The sequence below is a fragment of the Molothrus aeneus genome, chromosome 19 (genome assembly GCF_037042795.1).
Source record: "Molothrus aeneus isolate 106 chromosome 19, BPBGC_Maene_1.0, whole genome shotgun sequence".
In the NCBI taxonomy this organism is placed as follows: Eukaryota; Metazoa; Chordata; class Aves; order Passeriformes; family Icteridae; genus Molothrus; species Molothrus aeneus.
The window spans coordinates 7,104,690-7,124,454 of record NC_089664.1 but is presented as its reverse complement, the minus strand read 5'-3'; the positions used below and the strand labels follow the sequence as shown (position 1 = coordinate 7,124,454).

The window sequence follows — 19,765 nt, the reverse complement described above, 5'->3', positions numbered from 1 at the left end:
TTTCTTCAACCCTCCTTGAAGCCTCGTGCTTTCTCTCCACCTTCATAACTACCCTTTGGCAGGCTCAAACATTCTGTCACAAGACAGGATTATTAAAATTTATTTTTACAAGTGCCCCTGCAGTCGTTTTCTGTTGCCCACAGCTCACTGGTGAGCATCACACTGCACCTCCTGTGCCAGCTCTTTGCAGAGGAACTCTGCTGTTTCCTGCAAAGCTCAAAGGCTTGGATTTTCTGTCAGTCACTGATTTTAATATTTACATTACAAGAAAGCCCAGAAGCTTTAGCCAGGGCACAGTCCCCCAGATCTGTGAGCTTACAGACAGGTATGTAACAAATACAGCCCTTGCCCTAAGGGTGGAAGGAAGATGTTGGGAATTGTAGTAATATCCATATACAATCTGGGAAGGCATTTGCTTTGCAGAATGTTTTATGATTATTGTGGTAAGCTCTCATGTGCCTGTCTGCCCATCCTGAATCACCTGTTTTCCTGTGTTTCTGAGGGCAGAATTGCGTCCTGAGAAGCCCCAGAGCCTCTGGCTGGGTGCTGCATCGCAGCGCAGACATCCTCAGCAGAAAGGTCATTTTGAACTCTGCCTCGTTATTTTTGCCTTTTGCTTCAGAACCCTAAAAGTCCCTGTCAGCTAGAGTTTAGCTGAAGCCTTGCAACTTGCCTTTTGTCTTCTCAAATGATGGAGCTGAGCCCAAGGGAACAAATGCCATTTTAATGGGCATCGTTGTGTAACTCATTACATAAGTCACTGCTGCCTTCAAAGGACTCGTGGCAAAAGTGGCAGGAGCAGTTGATTAAAAATGTGCACAATAGCTTCATTATGACATGGGGAGAGATGTCCCCTGTTATTTTTAATCTGATAGCTTTAAAATATGTGCATCCAGCAGAGACCTAAATGGCCTTTGAAAAAGGAACCATTTGTGGAATAAGGTTTTTAGACTCCACTTCGTTCTTTCTAACAAGCTGCAAGAGTCAGGACAAGCTGGAAAATGAACTATAACCCTTTTTTAAGGTTGTGTCTCCTCTAAAGCTGTAGGGTTTTGGTGTCTGAACACACAGAGGGTGAGAGAAGATGGAGGGTTTCGTTTTTCAAGTGAAGGAAAGAAAAGGTACTGTATTCTGAAGTTTGTGGGGTTTTCATTAAAAATAAGTCTATTTTCAATTAGTTTTATATGATCCAAGCACTAGACAGGTTGAGAAGCTTGTCCCAGCTGCTGGAGCCTCCCTGCCATGGAATAATAGTGACAAAAACAGGACCAGGAGGTGCAGAAGCAGGCAGGGCATTATTTCCCATTTCTGAAGCTCCCCTGTGCTGCTTACAGGATGCTGGTGAGTGGGACCCAGCAGATGGAAACTCTGCTGTCTCTGAGCTCTGTAAAAGGCTGAACTTTCACTTTGACTTTAAAGCAAATACTTTGCTTAGCTTGGTGGAATTCACCAGCTTGTGTGTGTTTTGACTTATCCTGGCCTTCATTTGAACCCAAGTGGAGAGTAACCATTTGACTATGCCAGGGGTGAATGTTGGGCTTTGACTTGAAGGCTTTCTCCTAAGCAGCCTTAGTTTCTTCTCCCACAAGCACATAAGCTGATTTATCTGCCTTCCCTTTTAATCCACTGTTGTTTTAAACCTGCAGTTCTTTCCTCACCAGGTTTAGCTTTCTGCTGGCAAACTGGAGCAGCAGCAATTGCTGGAGTTGGGGAGCTGGTGGGGAATCAGGTGGCTCCCGGTAGCCACGGTCTCCTTAGCCATGGTCTGCCTGGCCCAAGGGGCTGGAGGGACACTGAAAACCCCTCTGGGCACACCTGGCAGCAGGGCTGGCTGGAGCAGATGTGCCAGAGCAGCTCTGGGGTGCTGTGTGTGTGTGGTCAGAGCCCAGACACGTGCCGGGGGAGAGAGGCTGGAGCTGAGCAGGGCCGTGACTCAACAGCTGGAGCGCGTTCAGCAGCAGGAGCCTCACTGACAGGGGAGGATGGAATTAGCTGTGAAACCAGTGACGTAGTGAAGCTTCCAGGCAGAAATCAAGAAACTCAAATCTGTAATAAAGTCATTTTGAAGGGCTTTTTTTTTCCAGTCTTGTGCAGCAGCAGAGAGCATCCAGACAGATGAAATATGAGGGGATGGAAAGTCAGTGGTTCCTTTGAGACAGAAATACTTTGATACAACTTTTTTCTTTCCCCCTTCCAGTTGAAATCACTTCATTGAGTTTATTACCCTGACTTTTCCCATTCATCTCACAAATATTTGGACACTTCATAGAAGTGTGGGGTACCCTTCTCCTGCACACCAGAGAGGAGAAAGCCAGTGCTGAGACTCCAGCTAAACACTGCTGGCTATTCATCAACAAGAGGCGAGGGTAATATGATAGAATAATTTCCAGTGGGCAAACTCCCAAGCTAAGAACAATCTCAATGCTGCATTAAGGGGTTTGGTTACTGTAGATAGGCAGGAAGGAGCAGAGGGACAGAAGTAGTTTGAGCCACTGCCATGGCTCTGTTTTCTGCCTCTGTGTATGTTATCAAATTATTTAATCTGTAAAGGCATGCTGTGCTGTTTGAACTTTTTAACTGGACTAACACACAGGACATGTAAGCTATTCAATTAGGATATAGTATTAAAAAAAATTACTTTTTCAAAGCAGACCAGTGCTTTGGTAACCAGTCTAGGAAGTCTTGCTCAGCTGTGCTCTTTGGAGGAGAGTTTCAGGCTTCATCTCTAAAAGCTCAGGTCCCTTACACCTGTGAGCCGGAATCCCTCCCTGCTCAAGTGTCACTTCTCTTTTATACCACTTCATCCAGATTCATTACAAAGCAAATTCTGTTTATAATGCTTGAATGATGTATCAGCTTGCAAACTGTAAAGCCCAGTGTGCCGAGTAATTCTGTTGGCATTCACTGAACATAATCACAGTAGCTCCACAGCTTGATCCATGAACAGGGGGAGAGGCCGAGGGCCTGCAGAGTGATGGAGATGCTGTACCAGAGTCACTGACTCACCCTCTGCTCTGTTTAGACAGGCTGCTTCACCTCTGTGCCTGCTTCCCATCTGCAGAGTGAGGTTAAGGCCTGACTGTTTAAGGATGAGAAGGATGTGTTTGTAATGTGCTTGGATCAAGAAAAGCGCTATTTTAAGTGCTAAGTGTAATTGAGTGTGAGAGAATATTGGTTTGTGACTCATTTGTTTAACTGCAAATGCATCAGAAACTTGTGAGCAGATGAGAGCTGGAAAGTGCTTGGTGTAGACAGAAAGCCATGGCAGTAAAAAGCTGCATTAATTTGTGATCTTCAAAGCAGGACTTAGCAGGGCTGTTCAAACAATAACGTTTATTATTTTTGCAAATGTCAGCTGGTTTACTTCAGTACTATTTTAAGCAGTTCCTATTCTGCTCCAGCCACTTGCTTCTGTCCTTGCTCTGTGTGTCTGTCTCCCCTCAGTGTGGCACACAAATGATTTGGTGTTTGGTGTGACCAAAGGATAAAAAGAGCAGAGGAGCAGCGGTTGGCTGGTGGTGGTGGTGAAGAGGATGTGCTGTCAGCAGAAAAGGAACTTTTCTCTGGTGGCATCTCCTTTTGGAGGTTCCTGACCACCCAGACACGGTGATTCAGCCATTCACGTGCTTGCCCCATGAAAGTGGGTAGAGATGTCTGGTGGCAAGGAGAAAAGGAAATGCTAATCTTTTGAAATCTTTCTCCCTTCCAAATATCTTGTCCCTACAACTCAAAATTATCACTATAGGTGACCAAGGGTTTTGTAGGCATTGAGTGTAGTCTTATTGAGACCAGCAGTTTGGATCTCACTGCAGCCTGTGGAGGAGCCAGACACAATTTGTTGCTGTCACCATTACTGTCCTGTAGGTTAATTATTGTAATTGTTTGCCAGTTCTCAAAAAATTAATTCAGAGCCATGACTTTTCATGGCAAGCGTGCGTATGCGTGCAAATATGGAAATTCTCATATGGTGTATGGAATAAATACAAATGATTTTCTGGGGAGAAGCTCAAGAGTGTTATCACAGCAGCCAGGAACTCTCTTCAGTGGTGACCTTCAGCACCCTGTGGAGACAGAGAGGTTTTAAAGGTTTGGAGATCCTCTTGTGGATGTAAAGCACTGACGTAAATTGCTGCTAAGTTGGGGTGCCAGCTGCTGTAAGTGATTCTTCAGAGGCCAACTGATATGCCTGGATTTATCTGCAGTGGCCAAGGTTTTTAGTGCCTCCCTCCTCAGAGCACTAAACGGGACTTTAGGATACAAAGAAAACCTTGGGAAAACATTTTCTCCTGTAAGTGGAGAACAGCTCTGCAGCCAGACTAGATTAGGATGGGTGCTCACACAGCTTCCATTTGTAGGATGCCTGCAAAATCCTGGTCTGGAGGACATCCCTAACCAGAGTGCTGTGAGTGTGCTCACAGGGGCTCAGAACATGCTACCAAGAAACCAGGTTTAAAGGGAGCCAGGCTCCTTTCCTTGGGCTGTGGTTAGGTGGTTTCTGACTACCAGGAAGAGCACTTGCTCTGTGGTATTTAGCTGCTGGTTGCTAGATTTGACTCAGCAGCCTTTGCTGTTTGCAGTCTGCATGCTAACGAGGTGCTGCAATGCTGCATGCATGGGGCTGTCTTCTGGACTCCTTGCAGCCAGTGCACTTAATGCTCAAAATAATCTAAAAGAAAAATCAAACATACAGCAAAAGTGTGTACTTTTCTTCATAATATAGTTAGAGACCACTTGGGTAACTTCTGCTGAATTTTTTGGGTCACTGGAGAGTAACTCAGACCTTCGTTTATTAAAGTGCTCTTTGCTCAAAATACTTTCTAAATTGCACTCTACAAGGCAGATTCGTTTTTAGTTTTTAGCTTAGTTTTATTTAGCTTCATAGTTAAACAGATAAAAATGTATTTCAACGGTAAGTCTGCATATGGCATGATTGCAAACCTTTGAGGCTTCTTTTAGGTATTCAAAAAACAATGAAAATAGAATTTCTAAAAGGACTGAGCACTTCTGCAGTTCAGTTCCTTGAAGGATGCCCCAGTATTAGGTATCAAAGGGGTTCCTCTGTTTTTTCTGGTACACTGGAAGTGAAATCCATTGCAGATGACAAGGGCTGGCAATTTTGTTCAGATTATCCCCCGGCCCCATTCAAAATTGATGCTGCAGAGTGGGTAGAGATCAGCATCCTGGGAAGGGCATGGCCTGGGATTGAGTTCTCCATGCCTGAAGCAGCCAGGTCCCAGTGCCTGCACTGACCCACAGCCAAGGGCTCTGCTCTGCCAGGGGCTGTGAACAGTCCCTTCACCCCCTGGACTCACTGCTCATCTGCCAAAGAGGCACGATGATTGCCTCCTTTGTAAAGTACTCCAGGACCTTCTGGAGATAAGTGCTTTGAAGAGAGGTGTTTTCCCTCTTCCCTCCGAGGCACAGAGCAGTGGCAGTCCCACTGTCCCTGCCTCCAAGGGAAAGCAGGAAATGATGGTGATATTGTGGTTGAGGAAAGCAGCAAATTATGGTGGTGTTGTGGTTTGAAACATAATATAGAGCAGCAGTTTGTTAATTTTCTTTGTTGTGTTCCACTCAATAAATTTACATGGTGCAAGTGTCTTCCAGATAATGCTGTAACACATCCCTGGTTTAATCATATTTGCCCTAATCCAGAAATGCTTTTCTGTGTCTTTCTAGATTCTGAGCGTTCCCATCTCTCCTCGTTCACCATGAAGTTGAAGGGCAAGTTTCATTCACCAAAAATAAAGAGAACACCCTCAAAGAAAGGAAAGCAAGCTGACCTGACAGTGAAAACACCAGAGAAGTCAGTGAACAAAGTAAGCAAAGGCCATGTTCTGTTATCCTGATGGGTTCTTGCTTTCTGGTACTCATTTTATCATAATCTGGTGTGTGAATTTGTCCTCTGCATAATTCTGCAGCTCAGGGATCCTCAGGGTCATTTTATGGTTACCTGTAAACAGCACTGTGTATTATTAAATCAAGACATGTGCTTCCCTTTGCAGAACATGATGAGACCTCCTTCCACAAGCATCTAAATATCTCATTATGGAACGTGGTGTATGGGCTGACACATCCTCCCCACATACACACCCTGTGGTTTATGCTTCCAAAGAGCTGCCTGGGTTTGGGGTGGGATTCTCTGAAAAACCCCAGACCCAAGCACATCCTTGAAGCTGCTCCAAAGATGTGCTCAATCTCTGGTGACACCAGCAGGGAGAGTCCCACAGAAGTGTTGGAGCAGCTGCTGATCCAGCACAGTGTTCCTCAGACCAAATGTACCCCAGGTCCTCTAAGGAATGAGGTCACAAACTGATCTGTGTTATCTCCTCTCCTGTTGTGACCTGATTATGCAGCTGGAGACTTTCTCTGTGCAGTCAGTTTTCAAGTACAAATCGAAGCCAGAAGTTAAGAACAGTTGAGGTTGTTTAGGATAATTAAACATCATTCTCAGCTGTTAAAAGTCTCATCCAGTGTTCAGTGCCAGACACGCAGAATTTTTCAGATTATCTCTGCTGGGAGTTGGTGTAGAGTTACTGAGAGCAGCCAGCAAGATAAAGTTTTGTTAGGTTGTGTGACTTGCTTAACACCCAGAGAAGTCTCTGCAGCCTTCCTCACCCTATTCTGCCCCATCAGATGAAAGATGATGAGGGATTTTTCCCCAGAAGCCTGTGGAAATGCTTTCTGGGGAGCCATACACCTTGCATTGCTGAGTGCTATTTAAAAATAAAACTAAAAAACCCCAAAACAACCCTGAGAGTGCTCCTTGAAGGCTTTTAATTCCAATGATGTTTCAGGATGGTATCTTGAGCTAATTTAGAGGCCTTCCTTTAAATTGATGTGTGACCACATTAAATACATTAGAAAATGAAGAGCCCTTTAGCCCTTTTCAAAATGTGGTCTATAGCAAATGCATGTTAATAATAGATGAAGTTTTTGCTTTTCTATTTTTCCCCTAAAAACAATGCAAGAGGATTTACTAATAAGCCATGCTGGACATTTAAGATAATTTTTTATGTACAGATTGGGATTTTTTAGTTGGAAAACAAAACACTTGAAATATTTTTTATTACTGTACATGATTATTTAATCTGCATTCATTTTTATACTGCGAAATATTGTTGATTTTTGGCTCATTCCTTACCTATTTTAATAGCTACTGCCCAACTAATCAATTAGTTGGATGTAGTCAGCTCATTAGCTTTAGTGGAGGGAGTGGGGAAGAGGATGTGCCTGGATTGTTGCCAGGTTTTCTCACTGGAACATAGACATCAGTTGACAAATGGGAGATCTTCTGTCGGAAGGCTCACTTGATAAACCAAATATCATCCTTTTCTCCCTCTTAAGTACTTAAGATGCTATTTTTGTGCTCTTGAAGTAGATAATCACTGTAGAGCAGAAATAGCAATACTAAAAATTAATGTAAAATCACGATGTGTAAGCTGAAGGATCTGCTCAGCTCATGCAAACATCATCATCTCCTGTTCCCTTTTATATCTGGATGGGGGCAGCATTGGGGGTGTTCTTTTCAGAACCTCCTTTTGTCCCCTGAACTTTGTGATTCTTGTCCTGTTGTAGGAACAGGAGTGTCCTTCAGTGCTATATACAGACTTATGATAGGTTTTACACTGCCAAAATGTAAGGAAAAAAAGGATGATTCCAGCTTTTGTAATTGGGTGTATTCTGTACAGCTCACTGTGACCCTTTCTGGGTCAGCTGTGTCTCATACATGATGCATTTGCAACTTGATTATTAAGGGAAAATTTCAGAAATCATCCAAAAATATCTATATGTGTCAGGCAGGGAGTGGAGAGGAGATGCTTTTTTGCCTGAGTTGTAACTTTTTCCCATTTAATGCCCAAAAGAGAAATGGGTGGCTGCCCCATCCCTGGGAGTGTTCCTGGGCAGGTTGGACAGGCTTGGGGCAGTCTGGTCTGGTGGAAGCTGTGGCAGGGGCTGGAATGAGATGAGATTTAAGATCCCTTCCAACCCAAACCATTCCGTGGTTCTGTACACTTCCATGTATGATACTTTGGACCTTGGAAGAGGATTCATTACAAAGTGCTCCTGGGAATGTCAACCAAAGGATTAGCAGGGGAAAAAAAACACAAAAAAAACAACAAAAAAACTACAAAACAAAACAAAAAAAACCACCAAAAAATACCACCACAAAAAAACCAAACAAAAAAACAAAAAAGCCACCAAAAAAAGGGCTGTGTCCCAGGCAGCAGTGCCTGGTGGCTGGATTCACATCCCTTGGTGTGCTCAGCGGAAGGATTTGTGTTTCCAGTTGTCATTCTCAGCCCTGAACTCTGTCAGGCCCATCCCTTCTGTGCACCAGGAGAGTGTTTAAGCTATTAAGTCACAAGCCTTTCTACAGGAAACAGTTGTTGAATGAATCCCATAAACAGCCATGGGAGCAGGAACTGCAGTCTGCATTTTTTCACTTCTGTTTGAGAGCTTTGACTGCTGGACCATGGTTGTACTTACCCAGGGAATTTACAGACCCTCTGATCCCTAAAATGTGTGATCATTTCATATGAAGTGCAAAACCTTGGAAGAGGCTGAGGCTCTCCATAGATGAATGGTTGGACTCAGTGGTCGTGGAGGTCATTTCCAACCTAAATGTTTTTAAGATTCTGTATCCCGGAATAAACTCTGCAGCGGTGAGGGCACATCCCTGCAAAATGGGAAATGTCATTTTTGATCCCAGTGAGCTGCCAGGATGCTCCTCAGCAAGGGAGTTCAGGGCACTGTGGGCTGTAGATCAGAACTTGAGGTTCCTGGCAGGAAGCATTGTCCAAAGGGGAAGCAGCAGCAGATTTTGGGCACTGCCCAGACGAGATGGAAAATGACAGGGTGGTTTGCAGTTCTTGGAGTGGGACTTAGACTTCTGAAGTTGGAGCTAAATGGAACTTGGGATTCTAACCCTTTTATACAACTGGCCCCAAATTACTAACCAGTGCTGCCTATAAATTGTTCTTCCTAAAACCTTTTGGGCTGCTGGCCTGATTTTGCAGGAAAGCAGCAGTTTAACAGCTGACAAGAATATGGGGAGCACACAGTGCCCATAGGTCATTAATTCCTGAAGCTGAATTTACTGAGGAGATAATGGATGAAATCTGACTCTGCTAAGCTCTCTGCTCCTTTGCTAGCAGTGTTCAGTAGTTAATTTAAATCTCACTCAGAAACTACTTGTGGCATTAAAAGTCCTCCAGGCATACTGTTGTAAACTTTTAAAAACTATCCCAATCCAGAATGCCATTGAAGTATCATGTATCACTTCTGAATTTCCTCCTCTTGTGTTTGTGGTGGCACAGAAATTAGTGACCACAACTCAGCTTTATTCTAATGAATTGTTCCCTTCTGCAACATTCATTCACCAATGCCAAAACTTAGCTTTTACAGTTGGTCCTCATGGAAATTGTGTGAGTTCTCTTCTTCCAGCAGCATCACAAAATGATTTAGGTTGGAGGCTCATCAGAGTGGAGTTTATTTGGGTGTTTTCATGTGTTTTACAAGGACATGTAGTAATTGGACAAGGGGTGTTGCCTTTCAATTGACAGAGGGCAGGTTTAGGTTAGATATTAAAAGAAATTCTTCCCAATGAGGGTGGTGAGGCCCTGGCACAGGGTGCCCAGAGCAACTTTGGCTGTCCCATCCCTGGAAGTGTCCCAGGCCAGGTTGGATGGGGCTTGGACAGCCTGGGATAGTGAAAGGTCTTCCTGCCCATGGCAGGGGGTGGAGATGGGCTTTAAGGTCCCTTCCAACCCAAACCATTCTGTCCCAGTTTAGGGTGTGGGTTTCAAAGCAATGTCCTTGATGTCATCAGTGGTGCTAATCTTAGCCTAAAGCTGATCAAGATTAGCCTTCAGTTTGGAATGCAGGTAATTCTGAAGGTTAAAGTGGGGGTGTAATCTTGCACTGACTATTCCTTTGAAAGAGTAGTAATTCAATTTAAAAGTGTTTGTGGTAAAGGGAGGTTTTTCCACTCCTCCTGAAACACACCTCAGTGTCACCAAACTTTGGGTTTGTTAAAGGAACCCTGCCCTTAAAAATACTGAAATTTTAACAAATCTCTCCTTTTCTTCCCTCCTCTTCAGAATGTATCATGGCTAGAGGAAAAGGAGAAGGAGGTGGTCAGTGCACTGCGCTACTTTAAGACTATTGTGGACAAAATGGCAATTGATAACAAAGTGTTGGAGATGCTGCCAGGCTCAGCCAGTAAAGTGCTGGAAGCCATCCTGCCTTTGGTGCAAACTGACCCACGAATCCAGCAAAGGTGAGTTTCCTCCTTGGGTTTTGGGGCCATGACACACCAACAGGTTCCTGCTTCATCTGAGGAGCCTCATGGCAGGAGAAGCTGGTGAAGTGACTCCTGTTTTTACTAATTATTTTCAGACATCATTTAAAAGCAGATTCCCTGCTGTGAAGAAGCTCATGCCATGGAAAGATAAAGCAAATCAGGCTGCTTTCAGAGTGGAGGAAGGGATGGTTCTTAGCATAAACTTGGAAATCCATTGTTTTCTAGAGGGAGATTCTCTTCAGATGCTATTCCTGTTTCTGCAGTCTGTGGTGGTATCCTAAAAGCTAACAAATCCAATAGCTTCACCGGAAAAAAGAGTTTATCTTCAGAGTAATCCTTTTTTGTGCTCAATTTATCCACCCTGATATTACAGAAGTCTGAGCCTGCACTCTTAACTGCTTTTTCTGGATTTTGCTGGATCAGATACAGAAGTAAATAGATGTACTTCAGCAGATTAACCAGTCCAAGTTCATTCCTGCCTCACTCAACAGATTATTGTTTTATGTTTTAACAGATTATGTGTATTACGTTTTTACCAGTTAGGCAGTGGGTTTGAAGCCAGGAAAGAAGTAGAAATTTGCCAAAGCCAAGCTCAGCATGGTTTATAAGAATTTGTGGTGTTGCCAAGCCACAGAGATATTGTTGGTGTTCATCCCATGGATGCTGGAGCAATTGATTTACAGAAAACAAACAAACATTGTTGAATAATACTGAAAGAGCAAAGTTAACACAGAGAAAAGAACCAAGCAGAGAAATGCAGGTGTTTCGTTCCTGAAATCCTGCCAGTTTTTGTGCTGTTCCTGTTTGTTTTCCCATTAAATAGCTCCAATTTTTTTTTTCTTTCAAGATGCTTATTTCAGTGCTGGCACAGGGAAGGTTTATAATGTAGCTGGGGTAGCACTGGGTGCCAAATACTTTGCAAACAGAGATGCTCAGTTGTGTTTGGCCCCAGTGCTGAGGCCAGGGCTGCTTCTGGCAAAAGGAAGGAGGAAATGGGTGAGTGTCACACCTGTGGCTGGGACAGGTAAGATCCAGTTGAGGTTGGATCTGTTGAACCACAGTGAGCAAATCTGTTAAAATGGGAATGTCCTCTACACAGTGATAAGTTTCTCTTTCTGGAAACACTGTGCATTAAAGCACAGATCCCATGTCCATGCCCTGCCTTGCTTAGCCTCCCAAAAAACCCAAAAGGGGATCTGGTTTTCTCAAAAAGCCATGTCCTTCTCTCCCTACCTGTGGCAGGACACAAAGAGGTGACTCTGATGGCAAGAAAAGTGAGCAAGACTTGTGTCAGTGACAAAGAAAGCCCTACAATTATTGCTGGACTTCTTTTTGCTTTAGGGGAAGCATTTGCATCAAGGAAAAAAGTAATTAAATCTTGCACAAAATGGGCTTTCAATTACTGCCTCCTTAGAAGGAAGCAGACTGAAGATTAATGGCAAAGAAATCAAAGCCTTAGAAAGAGATGGGGGAGGGCCCTGTTTAGGAAATATCTCCTACCAAGAAAATTTCATTTGAAATGAGAACAAATGGCAAGCAACAAACCTTAAAAAAAAAAACCCAAACAACAACCAAACAATCAAGTTCTTGCCATTGTTTGTATTCCCTGGTTGAAACTTGACAGTAGTTCTTCCCCCAGCCCTGCAAACCTCATTCACCTAAATAAACTCATTGGTGCTCGTGGGCTTGATTCTTTCCTCACAGATAATGAAGTTACTGGAGTTAAGCCAAGGCAGAATGGATACCAGAGAGAAATGGGAAGATTTGGAACAACTTGTATCAGTAATGATTGCAAGATTACACCTTCTCTTATCTGTTTATGGTTTTGATGCAGTTTGAAATTGATTTAACGTGAGGAAGAATTGCTGAAGCATTGCCATCAGCAGTGCTGTTAACACACCTTGTTTAGTAATGAAGTCAGTGTTTTCAGAATGGCCAGGAAAATGCCTGGGAGCACTGTTGTTACAGTTAACTTTTATTTAAAGTTGTCATCCTTCCAAAACTCTTTTTTTTTTCTTCCCCTTCAGAACAATAGCTTCAATTCTGTTTCCCATTAAAAACAAAACAAAGCAACACCCTTCCTCTTTCAAACCTGAAATTCATTCAGTTCAGTTTCTCTAAAGTAATTTTAATTACATGTTTTCAGGCATTATAAACAGTGAGGCAGTGATTTGTAAAGGAATGAATAGAGTCAGCTCTCAGTGGTCCAAGGTGGTTTTTGGGGAGAGCTAATAAGGAAGAAGGATAATACTGAAATAACATAGCTTAAACTTAAATGTAGGGCTTGAATACTTATCTTTAACATTAAGGCATAGGATGGAGCTGTAAATTAAGATGGAAAGAATTTTTTTTTGCATTGCTGTGTTAACCTGCGTCCTAGATAATTCCTTCTGATACTTGGGAATGAGCTGTTGGTGGTTTGTACCTTCACCCTGTCTTCATTTGGTGCTAGAGAACAGGAGAGCAGCTGCACTGGAGGAGCAGCCTGAGCTTTGTCACCCACTCAACACAAACTCTGAGTGTCAGAGAGCAAAGCACTGAAATGCACGGTGTGAAACTCACTCTCCTAACATTTGATAACTTCTCCAAAATTTCTTTTTGTTCTTTTTTTTTTTTTTTTTCCTCAACTGCTCCCTCTCCTGCTGTGCAGTTCTGCCATCTCATCCTGCTACAGCCGAGTGTACCAGAGCCTGGCCAACCTCATCCGCTGGTCTGATCAGGTGATGCTGGAGGGGGTGAATTCAGAGGACAAGGAGATGGTCACAACAGTGAAGGATGTCATAAAAGCTGTTCTGGATGGAGTCAAGGTACATGGGACACTGTAAAATTTATAATAAAGAGCATATAATAATGTATTTTACAAGAGATCTGTGTAAACTAGACCTCTTCCAGTGTAAACTAGACCTCTTCCAGTTTAAACTAGACCTCTTCCAGTTTAAACTAGACCTCTTCCAGTTTAAACTAGACCTCTTCCAGTTTAAACTAGACTTCTTCTAGTTAATCTCTTCTAGGTTTTTAAGTGCAGGTAAAATATGAAGGTCCTATTTCTTCCTTCAGTAAACTACCCCTTAAATCAACTGTTCCATAAGTTAAATGTTCCTCTTTGGAGTGCTGGCTAAAGACTAGCACAGTTTGGCTCTGAATGTGAACTTCTGGCATGCTCACCCTGGCATTTGGATGAATTGGAAGAAGCAATGGATCTTTCTTCAGTATTGCATTAAATTTTCACCAAGTCATTCCCAGTCTCCCCTGCAGATTACAAGACGTGGTTTGCACATTTTCTGTCTCAGCAAAATAAAATGAAAATGCTCCCTTGTCAATGCCCACAGAGAATGAAAGACTCCAACTCCATCTTTTAAGAGAAATTTCAAGGGATTTGTCAGTGATACATCACCACTCTAAGCAGCTGGATTAGGGTGTGGAACAGGTGATGAGCTAAACTCAGTTTTCTGGAGATGAGTTTTACATTGCTAATGGAAACGTTTAACAGAAACCTTTGTATCCATTGTCAGACCTGTGTGTAGCATTCCCTCCCTGTTCCATCCTGGAAAAGCTGTGGGCTTTCCTCCTGCCTGGGAAGGTTCTTGTACCCATTATTTCTGTGTCCCTGGGCTGATCACTCACCTCTCCTAGCACTGTTGATAAAGTTTGGTTGATCTGGGCTTAGGGCACCAGTGGATAGACTGTCTTATCTCCTGGGAATCTTATTTTGGAAACTGTAGAGGAAGTTAAATCTTTAAAGGGGAACGTTTAAATCAACTACACAAGAAAAATTGGGATAGTGTTTTAAGAGCTGCAGCAGGTGCTTCACCTGGAGTTACGTATCAGGAACTGGTACCTTTCACTGTACTCAGGCTCAGTTTTATTAAATGGAGCCAGATGTAAAAATGAAGTGAATCTCCCAGGCTTTGACTCTCACATTTTCAGGCCTCTTGGTTTGGTGTCTGCATCATCTGGATATCTCTTTAATGTCACTCAAACACAGATACTAAAATCTGCTATTACTTTATGAGCCTTTTAAATAAATATCTTTGAAACAAATAATTTCTAGCACCTAAAGAAGATGGATTTTCTAGGATTATTTTGCACAATATGCTCTTTAACTTTAAGCTACACATTTTAGAAGTAAAGCTGGTCTTAAATTTGCACAGCAGGAGAGAGGAAAAGAGTTTAAATCTAAAATCTCAGCTGCTGTTAGTCTGGAATTCATCAGCAGTTTGGAGAATGTGAAGATCTGTGCTGTAATTCCCCAGCAAATGGTGAGTTACCACTGACTGAATCTGCACAATCCCAGGTTAGAGATGTGTTATCCCCAGATCTGGATCAGAGCTGTGTGGTCTCATTGCAGGAGACTTGGACACACAACCTGGGAGTTGTTCTTTGACTTCAAGCAGTATTTAAACCCTTGGTACCTGTTGCCTTTCAGCCAGAACTATGTCCTCTGCACACTGGGAGAGGCTCTGGGACTGGGGAAGGTCTTGGGTCTGTTCATGAGGCAGCCCAGACTGGGAGCAGCATGGACGTGTCCTTGCAGTGCTGAGCCTGGGCTCTGCAGCCCTGCTCAGCACCATGGCTAAATCAGTCTCTGCTTTGTTTTTAGACTGAGTTATTTTGGCCTTCCAGTTGGAGCTGGCTCATGTCTGGTCAGCCTTAGAGCAGATGTGTGGCTGTCTGGGGAGATGGGAGAGTATTTGCCCATCAAGAGGTCAGCATTTGGAAGCAGCATGCTTTCACCTCCTGCACAGCAAGGAACAAAGTTTATTTTAGAAAGGCCTAGCCACATTTGATGGAAGCAGAACTGAGAAGATGGACACTTCTCTCCACAGCAGAGCCTGTTTTGTTTTTCTGGCAGATCACACAAGATCCACTTCCACATTTCAATGCTTACTTCTTTATTTTCAGAATTAAACATAAAGGAGACTCTTGTTCACCTCTGTTACTTGATATTTTGATCTCATGTTTTAGGGCTTTGCTAGGCAGGGAAAAAAAATCCTTGGTTTGATTACATAACTTCTCAAAACTCCATCTCATTGTGGAATTTTCAGCTTGCTGAAGTAGCATAGTTTGTAGAGAGGCTTTAATTATCTCTAATTACTGCTGCAGGAATCTCTTTCCTTGCTGATAAGGAATAGCATAATGTGCATCTGGCTCCGTTGTGTGCACATTACCTCTGTGTGTATGCTAAAGATTTTGGCTTGATTTCCAAATGCTAGTTCTCATTTGGAGATAGCAGAGAGGGGAGACATTCAGGGTCTGGTGATATTTGTCCAAGTTGGAAGGGAAAGTGATCCTCTCAGGTAATTGCAGTCAGGCCTTGGTGCCTCCACTGGAAGGTGGTTTAGGTTTCCCCCCCCCCCCCAGTCCCAATGGTTTGAATAATTCTGAAGATACTTTTGAGCCAAATTGGATTGGTCTTCTCCCATTTTAACCTACATTTCCATGTGGTAGACAACTTTGTGTCCATTATGATTGGCAAAATAGGAAAACTGAGCACTTCAGCCCTGAGTGGGGCTCCTCAGTGCTGCTGCAGCACAGCCACCACCACAGTCTGCAGTGTTGGCCTGGCTTTGGTTTCAGGTGAAGGAAAATGAGACGTTACACTTTCCCTTCCATAGCCTTCTCAGAGGGATGTTTAAGGGGTATTTTGGCTTTTGGTTTGAATGCCCATACATTTTATTTCCCTTATTGTGCTCCTGGGTGTTTGCAGTCCTCGCTGGCCACTACCCCACAGGCCCACAGGGTCCAACCCTGAGTCTGTTAAAGTGCATGAGGATCTCCAAAAACATTTGCAGCAGTGGAATTTTGTCCAGAGGGCAGAAAGGTGGCAATCCATTGAGTCATCACTCAGCTCCATGATGCCAAATGCAGCCAAAAGAGTCAAGTGATGTTACTCATCAGGACACTTCTCAGAACACACTGTTCCCACCAGGGCTCTCTGTCCCACATCTTCATAGTTTTAGTCCCCATGGACATCTGTTTGTGCTCCCTCTTCCTCCCCCCTGTGTGGGATGTTCTGGAGAGCTGAGTTTTTGGGTAACACAGTGTACTGTGTTGGAGCACCAGCTCACCCCAGGAGTGTAAGTAGAGCATGGAGACCAAAGTCAGATGTGGTGGGCTTGGATGGTGTTTGCTCCTTACTCTTCTTGTTGTGTGTGTGTTAACCCATGGAATTGCAGCTTTCAGTAGAGCCTGATGTAAAAGGGCCAGAACTGGAGTATTTTCCTTCCTCAGAGGGATGATGGCAATGCCAGTTGTTTCCAAGCTCCACAGACAAGGACATAAATATGATACTGGAATGATGACACTGTACTTCAGGCTGCTTTAAAATAAATAAAATTAAAATTGATCCCTTTCAGTTTCCTTTGTGTAATATGCTGGGGAGCCAATAGAGGCAGGAAGCAGTGCCAGTTTTCCAGGCTGCCTGTAAGAGGGGCATGTGTTTGTGTCAGTGAGCAGGAGATCTATTTGTCAGCCTCAGACATCCATGAAATGTTCTCTCTGTCTTTCTGGCGTGAATGATTGTTGCTTTGACTGCTGGCAGACTTAGAGTTCAGGATTATCATGCCCTTATCTCTTTATCCAGAGCCTTATCTGCCTATAACAGATACACTGCAGTAGCTTCTTGAATGATTAGGTCTTCTATTGCTAATGTGTTAAAAGGTGGCTCCAGGGCAAGCAGGCCTTTTAATGAAGGTGATCTCTGTTTAATTTTTGGTGGGGCATTTTACAGAAAACTTGCTTTTTGAAACAAATACATTCTTATTTATAAAATATAAAGCAATTATTTAATGTTGGTTTTGGCTAGATGAAGTACTCCACTGGGTAAGACTGTTTGGTACTTAGATGTGTATGTAAAGCCAATTTACCGTTATCTAGGGTGTTGTGTGGACTGGAACAGTGAGACAGAGGAAAGAGGAAACATAGCAAAAAGACACACATGTGGGTTTGTGCAGAATCCCCATACAGTCAGGGTAATGAACTTCACTCAAATACTGCCAAAACTTCCTCTGGGTGCAGGCTGCTCCTTAGCAGCTGTTCTGCATCATTTGTGTGGCTCTGTACCAGACTTACACCCAGCTCAGCTCTCTCTGTGTCCACACCATCATTAAACCATAACCAAGAGTTTACTGCAGTAGCTTCCCTCTGTGTTCTGGGATGTTTCAGTGCAGCATTCAGCAATGAATGATTATTCATTCTGATTATTCTCTTTTTCTTCTCTCCCTCCATCAGGAGCTGGTCAGACTCACGATTGAAAAGCAGGAGCATCCCTCTCCCACAAGCCCAGTTAAACCCAGTTTACCAGCATGTAAATCTGACAGGTGGGTCACTGATTTCTTCTGTGGGCAGCACTGATGTAGAAGGGATCATTTCTGACTGCTGACAGTTGAGTTAAATCATTCAGCTGTTCTGCACAGAGGGTGGTGTAGTGTTCTTTATGTAGTCCCCCCCATCCATTTCAGTAAGATCACTAAAAGACAATATGCTGTGATAGGACAGACACCAAAATCTGGCAAGGTGGAACAACCTTTGTGTCACATGCACTCTCAGCTCTGATTATACATGGAATTCCACCTGCAGATGCAAATTCTGCCTTCCGCTCTGGCTGTCTGTCTGAATAGCACATGATTTAAAATAGGTTGGAATCTGTCAGGGCTGTGTTCCAGCTGTGGTTTATGATCTACAATCTGTGTTTTGCATGTTGCAGCCCATCAGAACTTCCCCTTACAGACCGAGAAATGGAGATCCTCAACAAAACAACAAACATGACTCAATCCAACGAGCTGCTGACTGACTCCATGGATGAAGAAGTTGCACCTCCTAAACCCCCTCTGCCCAGCATTCGTGTGGCAGAGAACAGGTAACACTGCCCAGCCAGCTGACCAAAGAGCACCAGTGCCTCTTAGCAGCCTGTTGGTTTTTAAACAATCTTGCAAAATGTGCAACAAGAGAGGAGGGTTAGTGTTGCTCTTGAATTTTCAGTCCTCCAGAGCAATTTTTCCTTATTCCTGCACTCTGCTTTGTGTTCTCTCTTATTATTTCTTTGTGTCTTTTCCTTCTTTTTTTGTGAGGATAATTCCATGCCCTGATACCCACACATGAGAGGCATCACATAAATCCATATAACCTCATAAAACAGTGTGATTTCCACACTGTGCAAGTGTCTTGGGCTGCTGTATCCCATGGGAAATGTTCCTTTAACCTCGGGGGGCAGTTACCAATCTGTCCTGCACAGCCAGGTTCTTCAGCTTTGCCTATCAGCTTAAGAGTGAAAGCCAAGAGTGTGTGAAAAAACCCTTGTGCTTTGTTGTTCCTACTCTGTTCTAAGAGTAACCACATAAGAGTTTCTATGTTCTATTTTGAGGAGGAAGAGAAAACCCCCAATTTGCAGGTTTGTGTGTGTGTGTGTTGTTTTTCTTCTCTAGTACTGGTGCTGATGGCTGGTGTGAAAAATACGTGTTGTGGTAATTTGCACACGTGGCTGTGGCTGACAAAAAGAATCACATTTCTGTGTATTTTATGAATTCTCAAAGGTTATATAAAAATTTCGTGGTATGTTCCAAGAACAGACTACGTGTGCTCTTGGGAACTTCTCAGGCTTGATGACTACCAGAATTATGTGTCATTAGAAGCAAAAGCTAAAAGTCAAAGGGTTAAACTCTCACAAATTACTGTAAATGTGTGGGTCTGACACAGATTCATGCCAAAACAGGGGGCCCTCACAGTGCACAGTGAAAGCAACTCTGACCCTTTTGTTCCCTGAAGTTCACCAAGAAAGCAAAGACCAAAAAAGAGAATTTTCCTGTCCTTTAAATCTGTGAAACTTTGAGCATTTTTCAGATCTGGAAGGTTTGAGGAGGGGGAGGGACTTCTGTGAATGGAAACAATATTTGGGTCAACCAAAACATTTAATTTGGATTTTCACTGCTTTTATTAAAAAATAATTACCATGCTAATTAGCTCCATTAAAAATACTGTTTACAGCGGCATTTGTTTCTGTTTGAGAAATACCAACCTTAAAAAATAAATGACTTAACAGGAGAGTTACCTTACCTGTGAGAGTATTCTTAAATCGATATTTTTAGTGGATACATTTTGCTGAATAGCTCCTGGCTGACAAAAGCTTTCTGGAAAATACCTTGTGAAGCCTCTGAAAATCGTTTTTTTTCTGGAAGAGTGATGGAAACATCAATTCCTGTTGTGTCTTGCAGCCCTCCACCAGCATTGCCCCCTAAAAAACGTCAGTCGGCGCCTTCCCCAACCAGAGTGGCTGTGGTGGCCCCCATGAGCAGAGCTACCAGTGGGTCCAGTTTACCTGTTGGGATCAACAGACAGGTAATGGCATAACCCCTTTGTGAGAGCCAAGGGAAAAGTGCTGTGAGTGAGCTGGAGGAAAAGCTCAGGGAGATGCTGAGAGCTGCAGGTCCCTGCTCGTCCCAGGCAGCCTGCAGTGGGAGTGGC

At 43.3% G+C, this 19,765-nt stretch overlaps 1 protein-coding gene across 5 annotated transcripts in view; it reads left to right on the top strand.

Moving 5' to 3' along the window:
* RAPGEF1 (Rap guanine nucleotide exchange factor 1) overlaps window positions 1-19,765 on the top strand; it is an 84,748-nt gene that overhangs the window by 25,806 nt on the left and 39,177 nt on the right. For all 5 annotated transcript variants that reach the window (XM_066562809.1, XM_066562807.1, XM_066562810.1 and 2 more), the window contains exons 2-7: window positions 5,680-5,819; window positions 10,104-10,282; window positions 12,957-13,113; window positions 17,537-17,625; window positions 18,012-18,164; window positions 19,516-19,639. In XM_066562809.1, coding sequence (XP_066418906.1) covers window positions 5,680-5,819; window positions 10,104-10,282; window positions 12,957-13,113; window positions 17,537-17,625; window positions 18,012-18,164; window positions 19,516-19,639 — 842 coding nt within the window. The remainder of the gene's footprint in view (window positions 1-5,679; window positions 5,820-10,103; window positions 10,283-12,956; window positions 13,114-17,536; window positions 17,626-18,011; window positions 18,165-19,515; window positions 19,640-19,765) is intronic.